The 19,440-nt window shown below is 57.2% G+C and overlaps 1 protein-coding gene across 5 annotated transcripts in view; it reads left to right on the top strand.

The window, feature by feature from the left end:
- NACC2 (NACC family member 2) overlaps positions 1 to 19,440 on the top strand; it is an 83,740-nt gene that overhangs the window by 2,539 nt on the left and 61,761 nt on the right. Inside the window, exons 1-2 of one of the 5 annotated variants that reach the window (XM_019971096.2) lie at positions 14,858 to 15,631; positions 16,754 to 17,058. The exons of 2 other annotated variants lie outside the window; for them this stretch is intronic. Coding sequence is in view for 1 of the 3 variants with exons in the window: in XM_019971095.2 (XP_019826654.2) it covers positions 14,816 to 14,850 (35 nt within the window). In the remaining 2 variants the exon portion in view is untranslated. 2 more of the 5 variants (XM_019971095.2, XM_019971097.2) reach the window with 2 other exon arrangements.

The following is a 19,440-nucleotide window of genomic DNA, read 5'->3' as shown; positions in this document are numbered from 1 at the left end:
CCCCCTTCCGTGTCACCCTGTCCTGTCTCGCCTGGGCTCTGCTCCAGCCTGGTTCCCCCCGCCCCCGCCACCCCGCCCCAAGTTCTCTTGTCCTGCTGGGGTGTGGGGGTCGGGTGAGCCCCCTAGCTGGGGGCAGCGTGGTGAACGTCTGCTGAGCCCTTTGAGCATAAACTGCAGCCCAGATGACAGCCCCTAGCTCCCAATTCTCCAGCCTGGTTCTCCCAAGACCCAGTGCCTCCTGCAGACCCCCCAGTACAGGCACACTTGGGAGCTTGACCCAGGCTGGGTTCTTGGGATAAGACAAGCTGCCTTCCAGCTGAGGATCTGTCATGTTAGCTGACTGGGGCCTGGCTCCTTCGCGCGGCCAGGGTCCCCAAGGGACGCCCCAGGCCCAGGAACTTGGTCTTTAGGTCCAGTCTTTTGCTTGCGGTGTGGTAGAGTTGGGGGGCACTTCCCTGCACAGGGAGGGGGCCCTCGGTCCCTGGCTGGACCCAGAGATGTTTCTGGCTGTGGGCAGCCCCAGTTTGGGAGCTGGGAAAGTCTGGTTGGGCCTGGGGTCTGACTGGGGGCTGGGGAGGGGCTTCAGGGCCTCTCACTGGCCCCAGTCAGGCTGGCCTGCACGTGTGCAGGGAGTACTACTGACCACTCCGTGGTCTGGGCGCTGCCCCGGCTTCCGCCGGTGCCTCATCCGCGTCTGGCTCACTTTCCTGGACAGCCCCTTGGTCCTCCCCGAGGCGAGCCGTCTGGCCCTCGGGTACTTCCAGGTGGGGCCTGAATTTAGAATTAGAGCCAGCATCTCCATTCATGTCTGCACCCCAACTCAAGACACGAATGTCTCCTCACCCTGTACCCCTGGCTGTGGCCCATGTGTCCCCCACTGCCCTGCACCCCTCCTCACCCGGGCCCCCTCTCCGGGAAGTGTTCACTGCCACCCGCCCTGCCTCCCGAGCAGGCAGGGATCCTGGCGACCTCTGTTTCTCTTTTAGCAAATCCTTGCTCTCACCAGGCCTGGCTCTCAATGAGATCATTTGCAAAATATGCTTCCCGGCTGGCCGGGGCTCCACACTGTCACCTGCGGCTGCTCGGAGCTGAGAGCTAGGCTTCCTGTGCCCTGGCCTCTGGCCTTTGTCATTTAAAGTGCAGGTTTTGGAAGCAGGCGCCCCCCTCCCGTGGCCGAGGGTCTTGTGGGTGAGGATCTCAGCGGACCTCTGGCGGGGCAGGTGTGGAGCAAGCCGGGCTCCCTGGTGGCTGCCTTTGGGGTTGGCATCCTCAGAGCCCCCCCTGAGGACAAGGATGGTGGGGAGCACTCCCCCCTACCCGGTTTGGGAGCGAGTCTGAGCAGGAGGAAGTGAGAGGGGATCTGATGTGGCCCTGGGCTCTCCGGGGCTGCCCCCAACTTCCGCTGTGTGGACCTGAGTCCAGGCAAGGAGGCGCGTAGGAGCAGGACCTCTCGGGTCTCTCACTCAGTCCCCGGGTGTGTGACCTGGGGTGCGTCACTTGCCCTCTCTGAGCCCCGCCCAGGCCTGTGTGAAGTGATGCTACTGCTGGGAGACTGCAGGTGAGCAGGCCCAGCCTGGGGGCCGTCTGGAGATGCCCCCTCCCTAGAGCCAGCAGGGCGGGGGCAGGGGGGGTGGTTCATGCCCCTTTAAGGAAAGCCTGCTTCTCTGTTAGTGTCTGCGGGGAGGCTGGAGGAGGGTGGAGGCCTACTTTTCTCTAAGGTGTTGGTCTCTGTCCCATGGGGAGGAGAGGCTGGCTCCTCCGGGGCTTTGAAGGAATCTTCCCCCTCTCCCTCCCCCTTGGCCCTGGGCCCTGGCGTCCAGGAGGGCACATGGCCATGGATGGGCCCAAGCTCTCGGGGGGCCCCGCCCCACGCCTGCCTGTGAGCTGGGGGAAGCAGGCAGGGCCGGGGGCGGGAACCGCTGGGGCCCAAAAGTGCCCATATATAGTCACCGGGGTGAGCAGTGAGCCTGGCCAGTGGGGCTGCATCCCAGGCCCAGGGCTGGCCCGGCCCGCCAGGTCCAGCATCAGGCCCAGCCCCCCAGGTCCTTGAGGGTGGGCTGGCCCTGGAGCAGCAGGAGGAGGGGCTTATGCGCTGAGAGCAGCTGGATTTGGAGCAAAGCATCATATATAGCAGCAGGCACAGGCTTGGTGCTCTAGGAGTGTTTGTTGATTGACAGCAAAAGTCTCAGGGGCACTCAGTAGTCAGGGCCGAGTGTGTTTCCTGAGACACCACTTCTGAAAGTTGGAGGCTGTAACCTGGCTGCCCTCTTGGCCTGAGCCACCCAAGGGCCCCTGGCTGTGGGCTGTGGGCTGGGGGCGGGGTGCCCCCTTTTCCTTCTGGTGACACCCCCAGTTGTCCCTACCGCATCCTCATGGTACCAGGAGCTTCTGCTCTGATGGATGGCATTTTCCAGAAGATGTGCCCCCTCCCTGCCGCACCCCGCCCCCCACCTCCTGGACGCTGCCTGGAGTTCAGCTGGTGGGGAAGGGGCAGCGCTGCCCTCTGGCTGCTGGTGGTCTTTGCGGGAAGTCGGCTCCTGGACCCCTTGGGGCCAGCCCACCCTCACCCTCGGCATCTGTTTCGAGGTCTCTGCGCCAAGAAGGGGGAAGCAGCCCGCCTCTGCTGCATTCCGACTTTAGTGCTGTTAAAAAATCACAGTGTTAACACAGAATGCTCCTTTAATGTAGTTTCCATTGCACTGCTAAGCGCCTTTGTTAAATTTTGTACATTAATACTTTTTGTTGTTGTCAGCAGTTTTTTTTTTCTTTTTTGGGGGGGATATAAAGCCATTAGGGTGAGAGAAGATTAAAAAGATACATTACAATTAAAATGTTAATGAAATCTGCATCATACAACTTTTGAAACCCTTTAGGCATTAATCTTGCCTGTGTCATGTCCATTAACTTTGGCTATTCTTATTCCACACTGACCCCTGCTGAGAGATTTGTGCTATAATTGGATTTTTTTTTTCTTAATAAAAAAGAAAAGAAAGCTTTTAAGAAAATTGAGATTGAGTGGTGGCCCGGCTCCGGCATGTAGAGAAAGGGAGGGAAGGGTCTCCCTTTGGGGGTGGCCGTGGGCCCCTCCCAGGCCGTCAGCCCTCTTTCCTGCCCCATGGATGGCCAGCAGTTCTGGACACTCGGGCCCAGCCCCTGCTGCTCCCCCAGGGGACCCGGCGTGGCCATGTGCTCAGACCCGTGTCCTCACCAGGCCCAGCTCACCTGTGGCGGGAGGGTGTGCCGTGGCCGCAGTCATGGTGTGAGTGTCCAGGGCTCAAGGATCTCACCTTCCATGGGTGGGTCCCCAAGTCCGGGCGCTGGGTGAGTGACTGCAAGGGGGATGTTCCGGAAGGACCAATGGTTTTGGTTTTGAGTTTTCAGGATCCCTCATCCCCCAGGAGATGCGCGCCTGGAAGTCTGGTGTCCTGGGCACTGGGGGCTCCAGCATAAGGCAGGGCTAGAGTTGGGGGGCGGGAAGCTCCCCCACTGCCTATGCCCAGGGGAGCTGGGAGCCCCCCCCGGCCCCTGCCGAGAGTGGGCCCCCCCAGGTGCTCTGTGAACTTGTCTGCACAGACTCACCCTTGACCGTGGCTGGAGCCTGTGGTGGTTCCCGTCCAGATAGCACCCCTGACCGGGGTGAGGCTCAGGCCCGGTGGGGACATGGGCCTAGCCTGGGGCGCCTGGGTCTAGCCAGCCCTGAGCAGTAGATAGTCACAGCCGTGGCTCTGGGAAGCTGGTCAGGTGGTTGGCAGGGGGCTGCAACAGACAGATTTCGTGTCTGTGTGTTTTTGCAACACCTTTCTATAAAGGGAAACATAATTTAAAATATGATTACTTAGTGTTGTAACAGCCGCCTTAGCGCTCCACGCTATGCCGAGATCATTATCAGAGGCTGATATTAACTTGCAAAGAATATTATGCAAATTGCCCTCTGGCTCCTCCGGGAGCCATCCCCCCAGGATGGAGATGCGCGTGGGGAGCGGGTGGGGAGCGGGCAGGTCCCTTCCCGGGGTAGGGAGAGGCGACAGCCCGCATCCCGGGCCCCCTAGCCGTTGGTTTCCTGGCTGTGTCTGCGGACGCCGGGCAGGGCCTGTCCCCTTTCTCCATACCCGGCCTGGCTCCTTGTCTGGGGGGGGTACATGGAGGGGTGGGCAGGGTGAAGGTTGGATGCTCACGACCCCCAGGCTCACCCCCGGACTCTATGCTGTCTGTGCAGCGAGTGTTGTCTCTGTGTCAGGCTCTGGGTGGCACCTGGTGGCCTTCACGAAGTGGCCAGTTTGCCCAGTGGTTATGGTGGCCTGACTGGCTCTGGCAGCAGCTGGACCTGGGGACCCACGAACCCCAAGTGCTTGTCGCTCCTGAAGGGATTGGAGTCGCAGATGGGGCTCCCCCACCCCTGGGTGCAGGACCCCTTCCTGTCGCCTGACTCAGCACTGCACTTGGTGTTCCCCAGGGGCTCAGGGCAGCCCCCAGGGGAAGGCGGTGGGGGGCTTGGCGTGTGGCTCTGACCGTCCCCTCACACCTGCCCGCTCCTCGAGTCTGAAGGTGGCCCCCTGCCTTACCAGGGCCAGAGCATCCCCCCCGACTTTGTGAATGCTGCTGTGGGAGTTCCCTGTGGGGTCTCCCAGCTCCGGGAGGGCAGTGATGCTTGTTTGCCTGTGGAGAGGGCAGGTCGGAAGGGACGTGAGCCTCGTGGTCACCCTGGAGGGTAACGGGGGTCACTGGGTAGGGGGTAGGGTCACTTTCCTGGGCCCGGGTAGCAAATGATCATAAATTTGGGGGCTTAAAGCAACAGAGACTTACTCTCTCACAGTCTAGAGACACAGCGGCAGGATCAGGGAGCAGCCAGGGCTGGTTCCTCCTGCGGCTCTGGGGAGACTCCTTGCCTCTTCCAGAGCCGGGGGCGCTGACGATCCTTGGGCCTATGGACACATCCCTCCCATCTCAGGATCTTACTAATTATGCCAGCAAAGACCCTGTTTGCAGACAAGGTCACATTCTGAGATTCTGGATGGACCCTAGTCAACCAGTGTGGTAGGCTGGCTGCAGAAACCCTTTAGTGCCTAGAGGAAAGGGGAGGGTCTGGCCGGCCCAGTGGCTCAGTGTTGCGCTTGCCCAGGAGGGCGGGCGGGCGGGTGGCCGGACACACGGACAGTAGCCACCGCTCCTGTGAGCCGCTGGACGTCGGGTGGGAAGGGCCAGCACAATCAGACTAGGAAGTCTGGAAGGACCTTTGGTTCAGGAGCTAAGCCCTAGTCGAGGGCGGGAAATGGGGCCACCGATGGAGGAGGGTTTTCCTGAGACAGTGTCTACGGTTATGTAAGTTTGGGGACAGGAGGCAGAATTTGTGTTAATTGTCATAACCCAGTTTAGTCGGCCAGTCCTTGTCCCGGGAAGCGGCCTGGAAAGGAGAGGGAGGGAGGTCTCCATGGAGCCCTCGGGGCTGGACCCCGAGCTGCAGTGCAGACTCGGGCCCCTGAGACCCTCCCATCCCTTCTTCCTGCATCTCTTCCATCCCTTGGAAGAAAACCAAGGTCGTGAAGTGGGAGTGAAATAGTGGAGAAGTCAAGGCAGACAGGCAAAGTAAGAGCAGAGATGCCCTGAGGAGGTGGCCCTGGATGGGCCTAGAGGGGACCCTGGTGTCCAGGTGGTGGGGCTGGGACCTGGGACTTTGGGTCCAGATGAGCCCAGACCTCAGGGGCCCTGAGCTTCCTGGGCCTCGACCATGCCGTCAGGTGGCCGTGGAAGGCCTGGGAGTGGACACGCGATCCGGGGGCCTGTGGCAGGGCCTCAGCGCCTCTTCCTGCCTCCCTCTCCAAGTCCAGAGCCCCAGGCTTTGTTCCAGTGCGGGTGACCGCCTGGCCAGGTGAGGGCCTGGGAGGCTGGGAGGCTGCAGGCAGTTTGTGCTGGGCCTTTCGTGTGATTCCTGATAACCCAGGAAAGTGGGAAGTACCCCCCACCCCCTGCATCCATAGGCGTCGGCCCCCAGCTCTACTTGGGAGGTATCTGGGGGCTCCTGTCCCTTCCCCACCCCAGCCCCAGCTGCCTGGTGGGGGGGTGGGGGGCTTCTCTCCTGGGAGGACACGCTGCATGCTTCCTCAACTCAAGCTCAGAAGGAGGGTTCTGGCCACGGTCAGAGGTGCTCTTCTGAGGGGTTTTAGGCTGTCTGGCCAGGACCTGGGGTGGACCCTGGAGCATGGGGGCTCCCAGGACCGGGTGCCCCTTCTCTGGGGCGGGGGTGTGCTGACTTGGCCTCCCCCGGCCTCCTGGACCCGCTGTCCCTGTCTCAGGTCTGAGCGCGGTCGGGGAGGGCCCCCTTCCCCCACCCAGCACCGGCCGCAGAGGACACTGGTCCTGGTGACTCAGGAGGGGGTGGAGGGTGAACAGTATTAAAGTCACCAAGGAGCTGCACGTACTGAGCGCAGAACTGTTTCTGAGTCAGCGACCCCTGCTGCAGTGCGGCCCACTGAAACGAGCGTGGCCCGCCACCGCCTGGCCAAAGCCCCAGGGCCACTGCAGAGTCCCACCGGCCCCAGCCCTGACCCCTTTACAGCCAGAGGGTTTCTGTGAAATCGTGTTCCAGGCACCTGTCGGGTCTGCTTTTAAAATTTTAATTCAGAGCATTCTAGTTACTTATAGTAAAATCTGCCATCGTAACCACTCTCAGTGCACAGCTCGGGGGCATTAAGTCCGTTCACAGTGCTGTAACAACCATCACCACGTCCATTTCCAGAACTTTCTCATCCTCCCAAACTGACACTCAGTCCCCATCAAACACTCTCTCTCCCAGCCTCAGGCCCCACCGTCCACTTCCTGTCTCTGGGTTTGACTGCTCCGGGGCCTCACATGGGTGGAATTCAAACGGCCTTTGTCCTCTGCATCTGGCCTTTGGTCAGCATCATGTCCTCAAGGCTCATCTGTGGGGCCTGTGTCAGGACCCCCTTCCTTTTTAAAGCTGAGCGTGGTCCACTGTGCGGATGGCCCTCCCTGGGTTTATCCTTGGCCTCTCCGAGGACGCGTGGCTGTCTCCATGGTCTCCAGTTGTGAACGTGTGATCGCCGGTGTGCTCGTGTCCGTCCGAGCCTTGCTGTGTCTCTCACGCTCCTTTGGTCCAGAAAACCTGAGGTCTTCTCTTGGCTTCTCGTGACCTTGACCCCAGAGTCCAGGCCAGTTCTGCAGAATCGCCCCCAGTCTGGGTGCATCTCAGATCGTGTTCAGTGGGCCCGCGCCGCTGCCCTGCCGGCTGGAGGCACGGTGGCAGATTTTGTCCGGTCCCTCAGGGAATTTGTCTGGTGTGTGTGTTTCTAAAGCAACCCCAGCGTGCAGGGAGGGGGGTCGCGGCCAGGGGTGTGTTAGGGGCAGGGGTAAGCGGCTGGCCACTCGCCACTCGCGGGACCCTGTGTGTTGGGGGAGGGAGAAGGGGATGGGTGGGGGAACGGAGCTGGGTCTTCGGAGGCTCTTGAGCGTGGAAGGGTGCCAGGTCCACTCAGCACCAGCTGCTCCTGGAAAGGCAGGTCCCATCCGCCCAGTGTACCCTGTGGAGGAGCTCTGAGCCGGGCGCTGGGCGGCTGCTGCCTCAGCCCGGCCCGCTCTTCCTCCGGGCCATGGGCTCTGCGAGGAGAGGGTAGGAGGTGCACCCCCGCTGGTCCCCTCCTGTGCACCGCGAGCCGGGTCAGGACGAGCAGCTCCCCAGCCCCGCTCACCGCGCCGCCTCTGCCTCCTGACCCGGAGCTGCTCCGGGGCTGCCCTGGTCCTTGGTAGACCTTGTCCCAGTTGAGCAGATCTGTCCAAAACCTGCAGGTCCCATTCCCTCAGGTCCCGGGGCCGGGTCCTTGTTGGGGGGCCTAGGGCTTGTGAGTTTCCTTGTCGGGCTCCTGAACCTCAGCACCACAGACCTGGCCCCCTGAGCCTTCCGAGGCCAAAAGCCCCTGGTGCCAGAAGCCCCCGGTGCTGGCGCGGCAGGCGGGACTCTCTGCTGCCTCTCGCAACTCTGGGCCACACGGTTTCTCCTCTGTGTCCAGATTCCTTTCTTCCTGGGTCACCAGTCATTGGCCTCGGGGCCCATCCTGGGTGACCAAGACCTCATTTGACCAGTTGCATCTGCGGAGACCTTGGTTTGCTTATGGTCACATTCTGAGGTTCCAGGCAGACATGAATTTGGGGGACCCTGTTCAGCCCCGTAGAGGAGTCAAGGTCAAATTGCCCACCTGCCTCTGTGCCCACCTCTCCACCACAGTCTTGGAAGGAATAGCCATCTTGTCCCCGTGTCTCCTGATCGTAGATTCCACCCTGGCCCTCTGACCTCCTGTCCAGGCGCCTCTAGAACCCCCAGCCCGGCTGTTTTGGTCTCTGGCTCCTCTCTTTTGGGGGCAGGTGGGGTGCCGACCTGAGAGGCCTCCGGTCTGGCAGGATGGCGCCTTTCTACAGCTGAGAGGCTCGTGAGGTTTCCAGCCCGGTGCCAGAGTGGTTCCTTGCCCGCACAGAGGTCTCCATCAGAGAGGGGGGTGGGGAGATGTTGGTCTGATGGCTTTCATGTCAGCATGTATGTCTGATGGATTAGGAGTTCCTGCAGCCTCAAAACACACCAAATCACCCCTCTCGCTCCAGAGTTTGACAGAACTGAGGCTGTTGGCATGAAACCCTAATCAGAAGTGGTCCACACGGGAAGGTTACGTTAGCAAAAAAAGGCACTTCTTATGGAAAGCATGTCTTTTTCATTTTGGGGAGAAGGATGGGAGTGAACCCCAGAGCTTGGGCGTGGCCAGTGGGGCTGTTCTGGTGGTGAGACGGCCTCACCTGCGGTGGCTGGTTGGCTGCTGATGGGTGTTGGTTGGATGTGGCAGCTCAGGACCGCCCGCCGACCTGTCTCTGGCACTCTGGGCAGGGCCAGCCAGACCTTCCTCCCACCTGGGGCTGCAGCAGGGGGTGGGGGTGGGGGGGGTCTGGTGCCAGCAGGGGGCACTGTCTGGGCAGCAGGTGGGGTTTCGGCACGCACAGAAGGGTTGCTCTGCAGGCTCCTTTCTGTGTTGCTGAGCGTGACCCCGAAGGCCTGCCCCGTGATTTATGAGCAAGGGCACCCCTCTGCCACCCAGGAAGAGGCAGGTCCAGCCGCTGGCTCAAGACCCCGAGGTAGAGGCTTGGGGTGACCTGCTGGCTGTTCTCTCTCATCAGACCCCACCCCCAGCCCACCACCACTGCCCTCTTGGGGGAACCACACCCCACGCCCTGCAGGGAGCCCCTGGAAGTCATGGTCTTGCCTGGGTGATGAGCTGCCCAGAGCAGCTGTCAGATCACGTCAGGGCCGAGGGGTCTTTGGAGAGTGTCTCGTGCCTGCTTGTTTCATGGAAGGAAATGGACCCAGGGGTGAGTCAGAGCAGACCCAGGGGTGGAAAGCTCTGCCCACTCTTGGGATTCTTTGGGGTCCAGGTGCTGCCCTGGCCAGGCAGGGCAAGATAAAGACACCTCGATTCCCCAGGGCAGCAGTGGCTACCTGGCCCAGGTCATCAGTGGACTGATCGTGGGTCAGGATGGCTGCACGGGACCAGTAGGAAGGGGCAAGCGTGTCCTTGTCCTGGCGGGGGTGGGACCGCCACCCCCTGGCTCTCAGATATTCCTCAAGGTTTCGGTTCCTCCTCACTATTTCTTAACTGCGGTTTCGTAATAATTATAACCGCACGGAGCCCCCGAGCGGGCGTGTTCCGAGCCCCGGCAGCTGTGATTACATCGCAGCCACTGATTTCCAAGAAACCTCACGAGGGAATTCGTTAGAGCCGCAGTGGAAGCGGGCGCTGGGCACCGCCTCCCTGCATGGCCTGGCGCAGGGGGAGCGCCTGCCTGGCCTGGCGAGAGGAGGGGCCGGGGCTGGCCTGGCGCCCTGGTGGCCGGCCCAGGCTGCCTGGGGAATGGTGCGTGCCGGGCGTTGGTTCACGCGGTGGGCCAGGTTAGCCCATGAGCAGCTGGCCGGCCTGTGTACACCTGCCTGCCCTTCCCTCTGGGTGTTTCCAGCCGCCTGGGAGCCTGGCCGGTCCCATGGTGGCCCTCCCGGTTCCGAGTTTGGTTTGGTCTTTCTCCTTGGGAACTCATCCCCACGTCCCTCCTCAGTTCCAGAACATCTGAAGTTCACTTCATACGAACACTGTTTCTTCTCCCTGAGACTAGGGGAGATCCGTGGCCCTGGGCTGCTGTGTTTCTGGATTGGCTTCTTCCTCCGGCCCCCTGTCTCCTTTGGGGGGTGCGGCTGGTGGTCCCTGGGTGGCGGCTGGAGGGACAGTGGGCAGGCTCCTGCCCCGGTTTGTGTGGAGGGGGCGCCTTCCTGGGACCACGGTCAGGGCTGCTCGTGATGGAGACAGACCAGCTGGTCCTCTGGTGCTGTCGTCACGGTGCTGAATAGCGCAGGTGTGGTTCCTTACTTATTCTTGAACGTACAGTCATCTTAACACTCGTGCTGGGAGCTGGTCTGTTTCTCTCACTCACCGGTAGCCCCGTCACGCCAAAGTGCACCGTGTGGAAAAGTGTGACATGCACCCCCCCTCCAGTGTGTGGGGGTGGCTTAGCAGGTCCCAGGCGGGGCTGGCCTGAGTCTGTAACACCCACAGGCCACCTGCTTGGACGGCGGGCTGGGGACCTTTTCCTGGTCCTTCCTGCTTGGGGTATTGATGTTCACCCCCTACCAGGTGTCTGGAGAGGAGATTCCTCCCACCCCCGGCACCTACAGCACCTCCCAAAATAAGATGAGCAGGGTACCAGTATCCTTTGTTGGCTGATTGCACGCAGTCTGGGCTGGGCATTTCTACGCTGTCTGGCATTAACAGCACTTCCCTGGTAACTCAGTCGGTAAAGAGTCTGCCCACAGTGCGGGAGACCCAGCTTCAGTCCCCGGGTTGGGAAGATCCCCTGGAGAAGGGAATGGCAACCCACTCCAGTATTCTTGCCTAGAGAATTCCACGGACAGGGGAGCTACGGTGGGCTATGGTCCATGGGGGTCACGCAGAGTCGGATACGACTGAGCGACTAACACTTTCACTAAGGCCCCAGTCAGTGGGCTGACCCACGGGTCCCTGTAAAGAGCCTACAAGGCTGGAGACAGAAGCGACAAGGGGCAGACCTGGGGTCCCACAGTCACGGGCTGGGTCCTGCCTCCAGGCTGTGCCTAGACGTGCTCATGGACGGAGGAACCAGGGAGCCGGGCTCTCCCAAGGGTCCTGGGCCGCCGTGGGCCTGCAGACCCTGCCCCACCTGCCTCAGGCCCCTTGCAGAGGGAGCGTCCTCTGCGTCAAAGCTGAGGGGCAGCCCCCCCCCCCAGCCAATGCTGCCAGGCTGGGCCTCCAGGTCTCGGGTCCCCGCTGCAGCTCACATTTGGAGCTTCGACTGGTGGGTCTCCCTCCTGCCCCCTCGGCCCCTTCACGTGCCAGGTCCCTCTTGCCCAGCATGGGAGGCTCAGACACACGCATGAGTAGTTTTCAGGTTCTGTGCCCTAAATTAATATAGCGTGCGTTTCATTTTAAAAAGCCACGATTGAAGTCAAATTAGCGTATTTACCTTCAGTGCTCCCAGGGGAAGCGTGAGAGACTCGCAGAGGTGTGGTGGTGGCTTCCGTGTGTGGTGACGTGACGGCTGTTGGGGGGTGGCACTCAGCTCTCGGGACCTCCCGGGGCAGGCAGGCCTCGTGAGCGCTGGCCCCCAGCCTCCCCTGCACCTCCCCCGACCTGTGCAGGGGCCTTGGGCGGGGGTGGGGGCTTCTCCCTGGAGCAGGCAGAGGAGACTGGGCAGTGGGCTGTGCTACGGCCCCGAGGACTCATGACCCACTCACCCCACCGAGCTTGGCGGCTCTTTCCCCTGGGCTTTGCTCAGCCCCTGTGGGCAACACCCGGGGCCTGAGCCTAGGCCTTCGTCCTCCTCTCTTTGGCCTCAGCTTTCGGCCCAGGAGCATTTTGTCCTGAGTCTTGTCTGTGGATGCAGAGGCCTCATGTCCACTTCCAGGGTCCAGGTCTCAGGCCAAGTGAGCAAGTTCCTTCCCCACCCAGAGCCACAGTTTCCCCATCTGTAAAATGGGGTGATGGTATTTCTCCTAACCTTAAATTCAAAGAGGACATAGGACCTGGGAATTTAGGCTGTTGAAACAAAGCCTGGGGTGGTTGAGGGAGCCTCTTGCACACACAGACATGGTCTGCTTTTCTCATGGAAGCTGGGTACTGAGCTCAAAGAGCCTGAGGTTTTCTGGATTAGGGCTTGTGGGAGCGAGAGTCCTGGGGGGCCCCGGGCTGCCCCACTGCAGGGTCGGGTGTGCCTGGTCCGTGGGCCTGTGGACACATGGTCTGTGGGCGGGCATCGCCCCCTCCCCAGTGCTATATTGTTTGAAAGTTGTACATGGGTTTTTCTTTATATGCAGCGCTGAAAGCTTTATGAGCAAAAAATTGTTAATAGAGTGATTGTATTTATCTGATTTTCTCCTTTAAAAAGCACACCTTTGTGTAATGAGTACAAAGCAACGTTTAAGCTCCTTGTTCAGTTCTCAAACTGCTTCCGCTCGTCTTTTATTACCATTTACGTGGGTGTTTTACGCACACTTGGCCAGGCCGCCTAAGAAAGCACAGCGATCTCAAGCGCACGGCGTTAAGTTGTTTTACAGCCAGCATACCTGTGTGACGGCAGTGACGGTGAAGGCTCAGCTCCCAGGCCCCACCCAGACCTCGAACCTCTAGCGCTCGGAAGAGCTTTGTTTGCTGTTCAGCTGCTGAGTCCTGCCTGATTCTTTGTGACCCATGGACTGAGCACTCTAGGCTCCTCTGTCGTCCACTGTCTGCTGCAGTTTGCTCAGATTCATGTCCATCGAGTCGGTGATGCCATCCAGCCATCTCATCCTCTGCCGCCCCCTTCTCCTCTTGCCTTCAGTCTTTCCCAGCATCAGGGTCTTTTCCAAGGAGTCCACTCTTTGCATCACATGATGGTAGAGCTCACTGCTCTTGAACCTCCTGTAGAGAGGGCCCGGCTTCTTCTCAGCGTGGAGACTGAGATGTGTCCCACAGGCAGGAGTCTGGAGGGTTCCTGGTAGATGATGTTGCAGAGGGCTCGTCCACAATTTCAGTATCTAATCTCCTGAGGACCCAGCATCTTTTTCGCCTCGGGGCTTTTGTGGACACCCTCTGCTAGGGAGGTCCCAGGTGTGAGTGCTGGGTGAACACCTGGGGGGGAGGGGAGGGGCCAGGACACAGGTGTTTGTGGCTGACCCCGCCCAGGACAGGTGCGCAGCGCCGCCTGGGTCTATTTGCATCCCTGTGACAGGTGCCCTGCCTGCCTGCTGTGGTCTTCTCTTTGTGAGCCCCATTCAGGTCTTTGCCCTCCTCCCCCTTCCTGAGCCTCCCTTTCTTTGATTGACTTACAGAATTTTTAGATATTCTGAGCACACAGCCTCTGTGTTAAGAGCATTGCAAATACCTCCTCCCTGCGGCCTTTTCACTCTCAATGGTGGACTTTTTGTTTATCAACAGATTCCCTTCCTTTTTAAGTGAAAGTGAAGTGTTAGTTGCTCAGTCGAGTCTGACTCTTTGGGCTCCTCTGTCTATGGAACTGTCCAGGCAAGAATACTGGAGTGGGTAGCCATTCCCTTCTCCAGAGGATCTTCCTGACCCAAGGATTGAACCTGGGTCCCCTTAAGGCTGAGTAATATTTTTTCATGGTTTGCGTAGGAAAGCTTGCTCAAAGAGCATTTGAGGAACTGTGTGTATTTATAGTCCCTGAGGAAGGAGTGTTGCACTCAGACTGTTCAGTTAGTTACACAATGGCTGAGGGTCCCCCAGACAAGGACACCCGCCCCTTTGGGACTCTCTCTGCTCCTGGGCAGAGATCACCAGCTGCATGTCTCTAGGGCACCACCTTGTTGAAGAGTTAGCACGTCACAGGGTCTGGGATGCGGGCAGTGTGAGACAGTATCCCAGCAGAGCGACCTCGGGCCCCTGAAGAATGAAACAAGCCTGGTGGCCTCATCAGGCGGTCCCTCCTGGGACATGGAAAGGTCGCAGCCACTCTTTACCGCATTCCCAAGTTTTTGACAATTGTTCAGCCTCCGTTTGTGATCATAATTTCCAAGTATAGTTTTTAGAAGTAGGTTTCATGTTCTGATTCATAACACGCCATGGTTAAGAGGAGCCCCAGAGCAGTTGGGCTCTGGGCAACTACTGAAGCTGCTCGGTTTCTCTGCGTTTCACAAGGGAGCTCTGATCCATCTTCAGGAACCTCACTCACTGCAGAGGTGGGTTTCTGTTCTTGTGATCGCCACCCGCCCGCCCCCGTCCTGGAGCTCGGGAGCCCATGCATTTTGCCAGTGTGGCTTTCGGGTTAGGCTCAGCCGCCCAGCTCTCAGGGAGTGAAAGAGGCCAGATTCCCATGGAACCGCTGCCAGTAGCTACATTACCATGAAAGGTAAAGGGACTCTGCAAAAGTATTTGTTTCTGAACTCTGAAGCCTCGGGGAGAGGGCACACAGTGTCCAGAACATTTTGTGTAGCCTATAGAAGTGAATCTGCTGCGTGGAGGGCCCCAGCCGCATCGGGGCAGAAGAGGAGGGTTTTCTTCCCCAGCATTCCCAGACCAGCCCCGCATTAGGTCTCGCTCACTGTGGATCTTGGTCAGCAGCCCGTCCCTTGTGGACATCATGGTGTCTGGAAACCTCCTGCTTCACTGGTGGGGTGACGGCTGTCTAAGGGCGAGCCGGTGCAGGGCGCCTCCGTGGGAGATGACTGCGGGCAAGCATCATTTTGTGGACAACCCTCTTCTGGCCTGCAGCTTCCAAGGGGCAGAAGCTACCTGTGGATGACCGGATGGGATCAGCTCCTCTCACGGGGAAGCCAGCAGGGTCAGCCTGGGGGAGGGGACACTCTGCATGACCACTGAGCGGAACTGTAGTATGAGGCTTTGATCGCTGTTTCCCTGAGTAAGCGTAAGTGGACGGTGAGGACAGATACTGGCGTGGAGCTCCTGGAAGGGAGCGTGAGGATTCTGTTCCTGTAGGGGCACTGGTTGGGCCACGCTGAGCCCGGGATGATCGCTCTGGATTCGATGCCTCTTCTGTGCACTTCTTCCTGTGGGTTGAGAAATACAGGGCAAACCACGTCAAACATTTCCCTGTTCATCAGCTGAAAACACGCTTGTGATGGACTCTGGGAAACTGCAGACGTAAAATCTGACTTCGTGTATTTCAGGGTCTGATTTGGGGGAAATGAAGTCGGTTTTGTTATGAGGAGAGACGTGGATATTCGATCAATGGGACAAGGCATGGCTTTAGCTTGGCTGCCTGTTAGTTGGAAGGATGGTACATTTAGAAAAATAATGTTAGAAATGAGTAACACCTTTATAAGGATCCCTAACTGCTTTGGGAGTGGAGATTGTTAATTTTTTTAAAATGTCGTGGCTGGTGCAAAGTACTGGCAGTTATGGTGGGGCAACTTGGACCAGCCGTCGGGGCAGCGGTGAAGCCCCTTTCCCGGTCACCTCGTCTTGCAGGGTGATGGACCCTACCTAACACCAGCACCAGCTGTCATCTTCACTCGACATCTAGGAACAAGCCCGTCAAAGCCGAGCAAATCATGCCCAGATTTTAACATTTCATGGCTTCTTTTCAGACTTATCCTGTCCAGGTATTATGTGTGTGTTAGTCGCTCAGTCGTGTCCAACTCTCTGCGACCCCATGGACTATAGCCCGCCAAGCTCCTCTGTCCATGGGATTTCCCAGGCAAGAATGCTGGAGGGTTGCCATTTCCTTCTCCAGGGGATCTTCCCGACCCAGAGATCGAACCCAAGTCTTCTGCCATTGCAGGCAGATTCTTTACCATCTGAGTCACCTGGGCATTATAAATGCAGGGAAATGTTATTCTCTGTGGACTTCCCACAGCGCTCCCTGTACTCATCCTCGTTTTTATCTGTCCCTTTTCACTTGCTGGAGCAACCAGACATTTCACTTTTGGGCAGAATGACACACCCTTCAATATGCCCCCAGCTTCTTGGCCACTGCCGTGCCTGCTAACGAGGTCGCTCAGTCGTGTCCGACTCTTTGCGACCCCATGGACTGTAGCCTACCAGGCTCCTCCGTCCACGGGGTTTTTCAGGCAAGAGTACTGGAGTGGGTTAGGGGATATTCCCAACCCAGGGATCGAACCCGGGTCTCCCGCATTGCAGGCAGACGCTTTACCATCTGAGCCACCAAGGAAGTGCCTGCTAGTAGCCCCCTTAAAAAACAAAAGTGTTTAATTATTTACTTATTTGACTGCCCTGGGTCTTAATTGCTGCATGCAAACTCTTAGGTGTGGCCTCTGGGCTCACGCCGTGTTAGAATGGCCAGATACGTGGGCGTGGGATCTGGTGAACACATGTAAGAAGCGGAGTGTGTCTGAAAGCCCGGCTTATTGAGGGTTTGGATCCTGTGCTTACAAATTATCCAACTATTTAAACATCAGTAGTTAATTCAATTTAATGTCAGTATGGGGTGTTCGCTGCTGGCTCGGCAGTAAAGAATCCACCTGCAATGCAGGAGCCACAGGAGACGTGTTCAGTCCCTGGGTTGGAAGATCCCCTGGAGGAGGGCATGGCAGCTCACTCCAGAATTCTTACCGGGAGAATCCCACAGGCAGAGGAGCTTGGCGGGCTACAGTCCATGGGGTCTCAAAGAGTCGGACGTAGCACACTCGCTTAGGGTGTTAGGATGAATGAGGATCTGGGGAATTTTAAGTTGGTAGACCACTCAGTTCCTACTTTCTTTTTAGCTTTGTATTTTGAGATTATAGATCACATGCTGTTGTGAATAGTACAGAATGGATGGATGAACGGAAGTGGCCCATCCGGTGATGGAGTCTTATTTGACCGAGGAAAGGAGTGCAGTCCCCTTGAAATGGGCGAATCTTAGTGTGTGAGTGGTGTCTTGATAAAGCTGGCATCAAGAAAGACAACTGAGAGACGCAGCGGACCCTTTGTGGGGACGCCTGGGCTGCCGTTTCGTAGCCCCCCACGCCTCCTGCCTCCCACCCCTCCTGGGCTGTGACAGCCACCAGCACCTCCCGTCTGTGATTCAGTAAGTGGTCCTTCTCTTCCTCGCCCCCCTTGCCAGCATTTGGTGTGTCTGTTTTTCATTTCAGTCATTCTGATAGGCCTGCAGTGCGTCTCGTAGTGATTTGCATTTCCTGGATGGCTAAGGCGGTGGACATCTCTCATGGGCTAATTTTCATCTGTGTGCCCTCTTTCATGAGGTGTGGCCATCCCTGGGGGCTCAGACAGTAAAGAATCTGCCTGCAGTGCAGGAGACTCAGGGTTGATCCCCGGGTCGGGAAGATCCCCTGGAGAAGGGAATGGCAACCCACTCCAGTATTCTTGTCTGGAGAATCCCATGGACAGAGGAGCCTGGCAGACTGCAGTTCATGGGGTTGCAGAGAAATAGACATGCCTGAGCGACTAACACTTTCACTTTTCACTTTCATCCATGACTTTAGCCAATTTTTATTTTTTTCCAGCACATGTGTATGTATTATTGTTGTTCAGTCGCTAAGTCACGTCTGACTCTGTGACCCCATGGACTGCAACGTGGCAGGCTTCCCGGGCCTTCACTACCTCCGAGAGCTTGCTCAAACTCATGTCCATTGAGTCGGTGATGCCATCCAACCATCTCATTCTCTGCCACCCCCTTCTCCTTCTGCCCTCAGTCTTTCCCAGCATCAGGGTCTTTTCCAGTGAGTCAGCTCTTCGCATCAGGTGGCCAGAGTTTTGGAGTTTCAGCTTCAGCATCAGTCCTTCCAATGAATATTCAGGACTGATTTCCTTTAGGATGGACTGGTTGGATCTCCTAGCTGTCCAGGGGTGTGTATATGTATACCATTTATTTTAAAAACTGGGTTCTGAGCATACATTTGGTTTTACACTTTGATGTCTTCACATAACATGTTACAGTTTTCTTTCGTGTTGTCAGTATTCTGTGATTTTTCTTTAATTGAAGTATAAGTTGATTTATGGTATTGTGTTAGTTCCTGACGTACTGCACAGTGTTACATATATTATTTTTCCATTGTGGTTTATTGTGAGACATTTTAATATATTCTTTTGTCATATTCTTTTCCATCACGGTTTATTATGAGATACTGGATGTGGTCCCCGTGCTATGCACTAGGAACTTGCTGTCTGTCTGTCTTGTATACAGTAGTTTGTGTTTGCTGGTTCCGTGCTCCCGGCCCAGCCCTCCCCAGACCCCCCCGCCTCGGCGTCCACAAGTCTTTTCTTTGTGAGTCTGCTTCTGTTTTGAAAATAAGTTTATTTTGAAAATAAGTGTCATGTTTTAGATTCCACAAGTGATGTCATATAACACTGTCTGTCTCTGAGTGACTCGCGTCACTGTCTGATGAGCTCTAGATCCATCCGTGTCGCTGCAGATAACACTCCTTTCTCTTTGTGGCTGAGTGGAACTGCGTCGAGTACGTGTAGCACCTCTTTATCCGCTCCTCTGTCGATGGTCGTTTAGGTCGCTTCCATGTCTTGGCTGCTGTGAACACTGGGGTGCACGTGTCTTTTCGAGTTAGGATTTTGTCTGGGTGTAAGCCCAGGAGTGGGCTTGCTGGATCGTGTGGAAACTCTGTTTTCAGTTTTTTAAGAAGCTTCCATACTGTTTTCCATCACTGGCTATACCAGTTTATATTCGCACCAATGGTGTAAGGGGGTTTCCTTTTCTCCACACCCTCTCCAGATTTGTGTGTAGATTTTTTGATGATAGCCATTCTTGCTGGAGACTAGTGGAGTGCAAGGATATCAAACCAGTCCATCCTAAAGGAAATCAGTCCTGAATATTCATTGGAAGGACTGATGCTGAAGCTGAAACTCCAACACTTTGGCTACCTGATGTGAAGAGCCGACTCATTGGAAAAGACCCTGATGCTGGGAAAGATTGAGGGCAGGAGGAGAAGGGGACGACAGAGGATGAGATGGTTGGATGGCATCACCCACTCGATGGACATGAGTTTGAGTGAACTCCAGGAGTTGGTGATGGACAGGGAGGCCTGGCATGCTCCAGTCCATGGGGTTGCATAGAGTCAGACACGACTGAGCAGCTGAACTGAATTGCTTCTGACTGGTGTGAGGTGATCCCTCCTTGTGGCTTTGGCTTGCACTGCTCATAGTTAGCGATGTTGGGCATCTTTTCGTGCGTCTGTTCGCCATCTGTATTTCTTCTTTGGAAAATGTCTGCTTAGGTCCTCCGCCCACGTTTCGATTGTTCCTTTTTGTTGTTGCTGCTACCGAGTTGTGTGAACTGTTTGTATATGTTGGAACTTAACCCCTTGGGGGTAGCATCATTGGCAGATGTTTTCTCCCATTCTGTAGGTTGTCTTTTCATTTTGTTTATGGTTTCTTTTGCTGTGCAAAAGCTTTTGAATTTGGTTAGGCCCCATTTGCTTACTTTTGCTTTTATGGAGAG

This window comes from Bos indicus, chromosome 11 (genome assembly GCF_029378745.1).
Source record: "Bos indicus isolate NIAB-ARS_2022 breed Sahiwal x Tharparkar chromosome 11, NIAB-ARS_B.indTharparkar_mat_pri_1.0, whole genome shotgun sequence".
Taxonomy (NCBI): domain Eukaryota; kingdom Metazoa; phylum Chordata; class Mammalia; order Artiodactyla; family Bovidae; genus Bos; species Bos indicus.
Note: the sequence above shows the minus strand (reverse complement) of the source record. Positions and strands in the feature narration are given on the sequence as shown.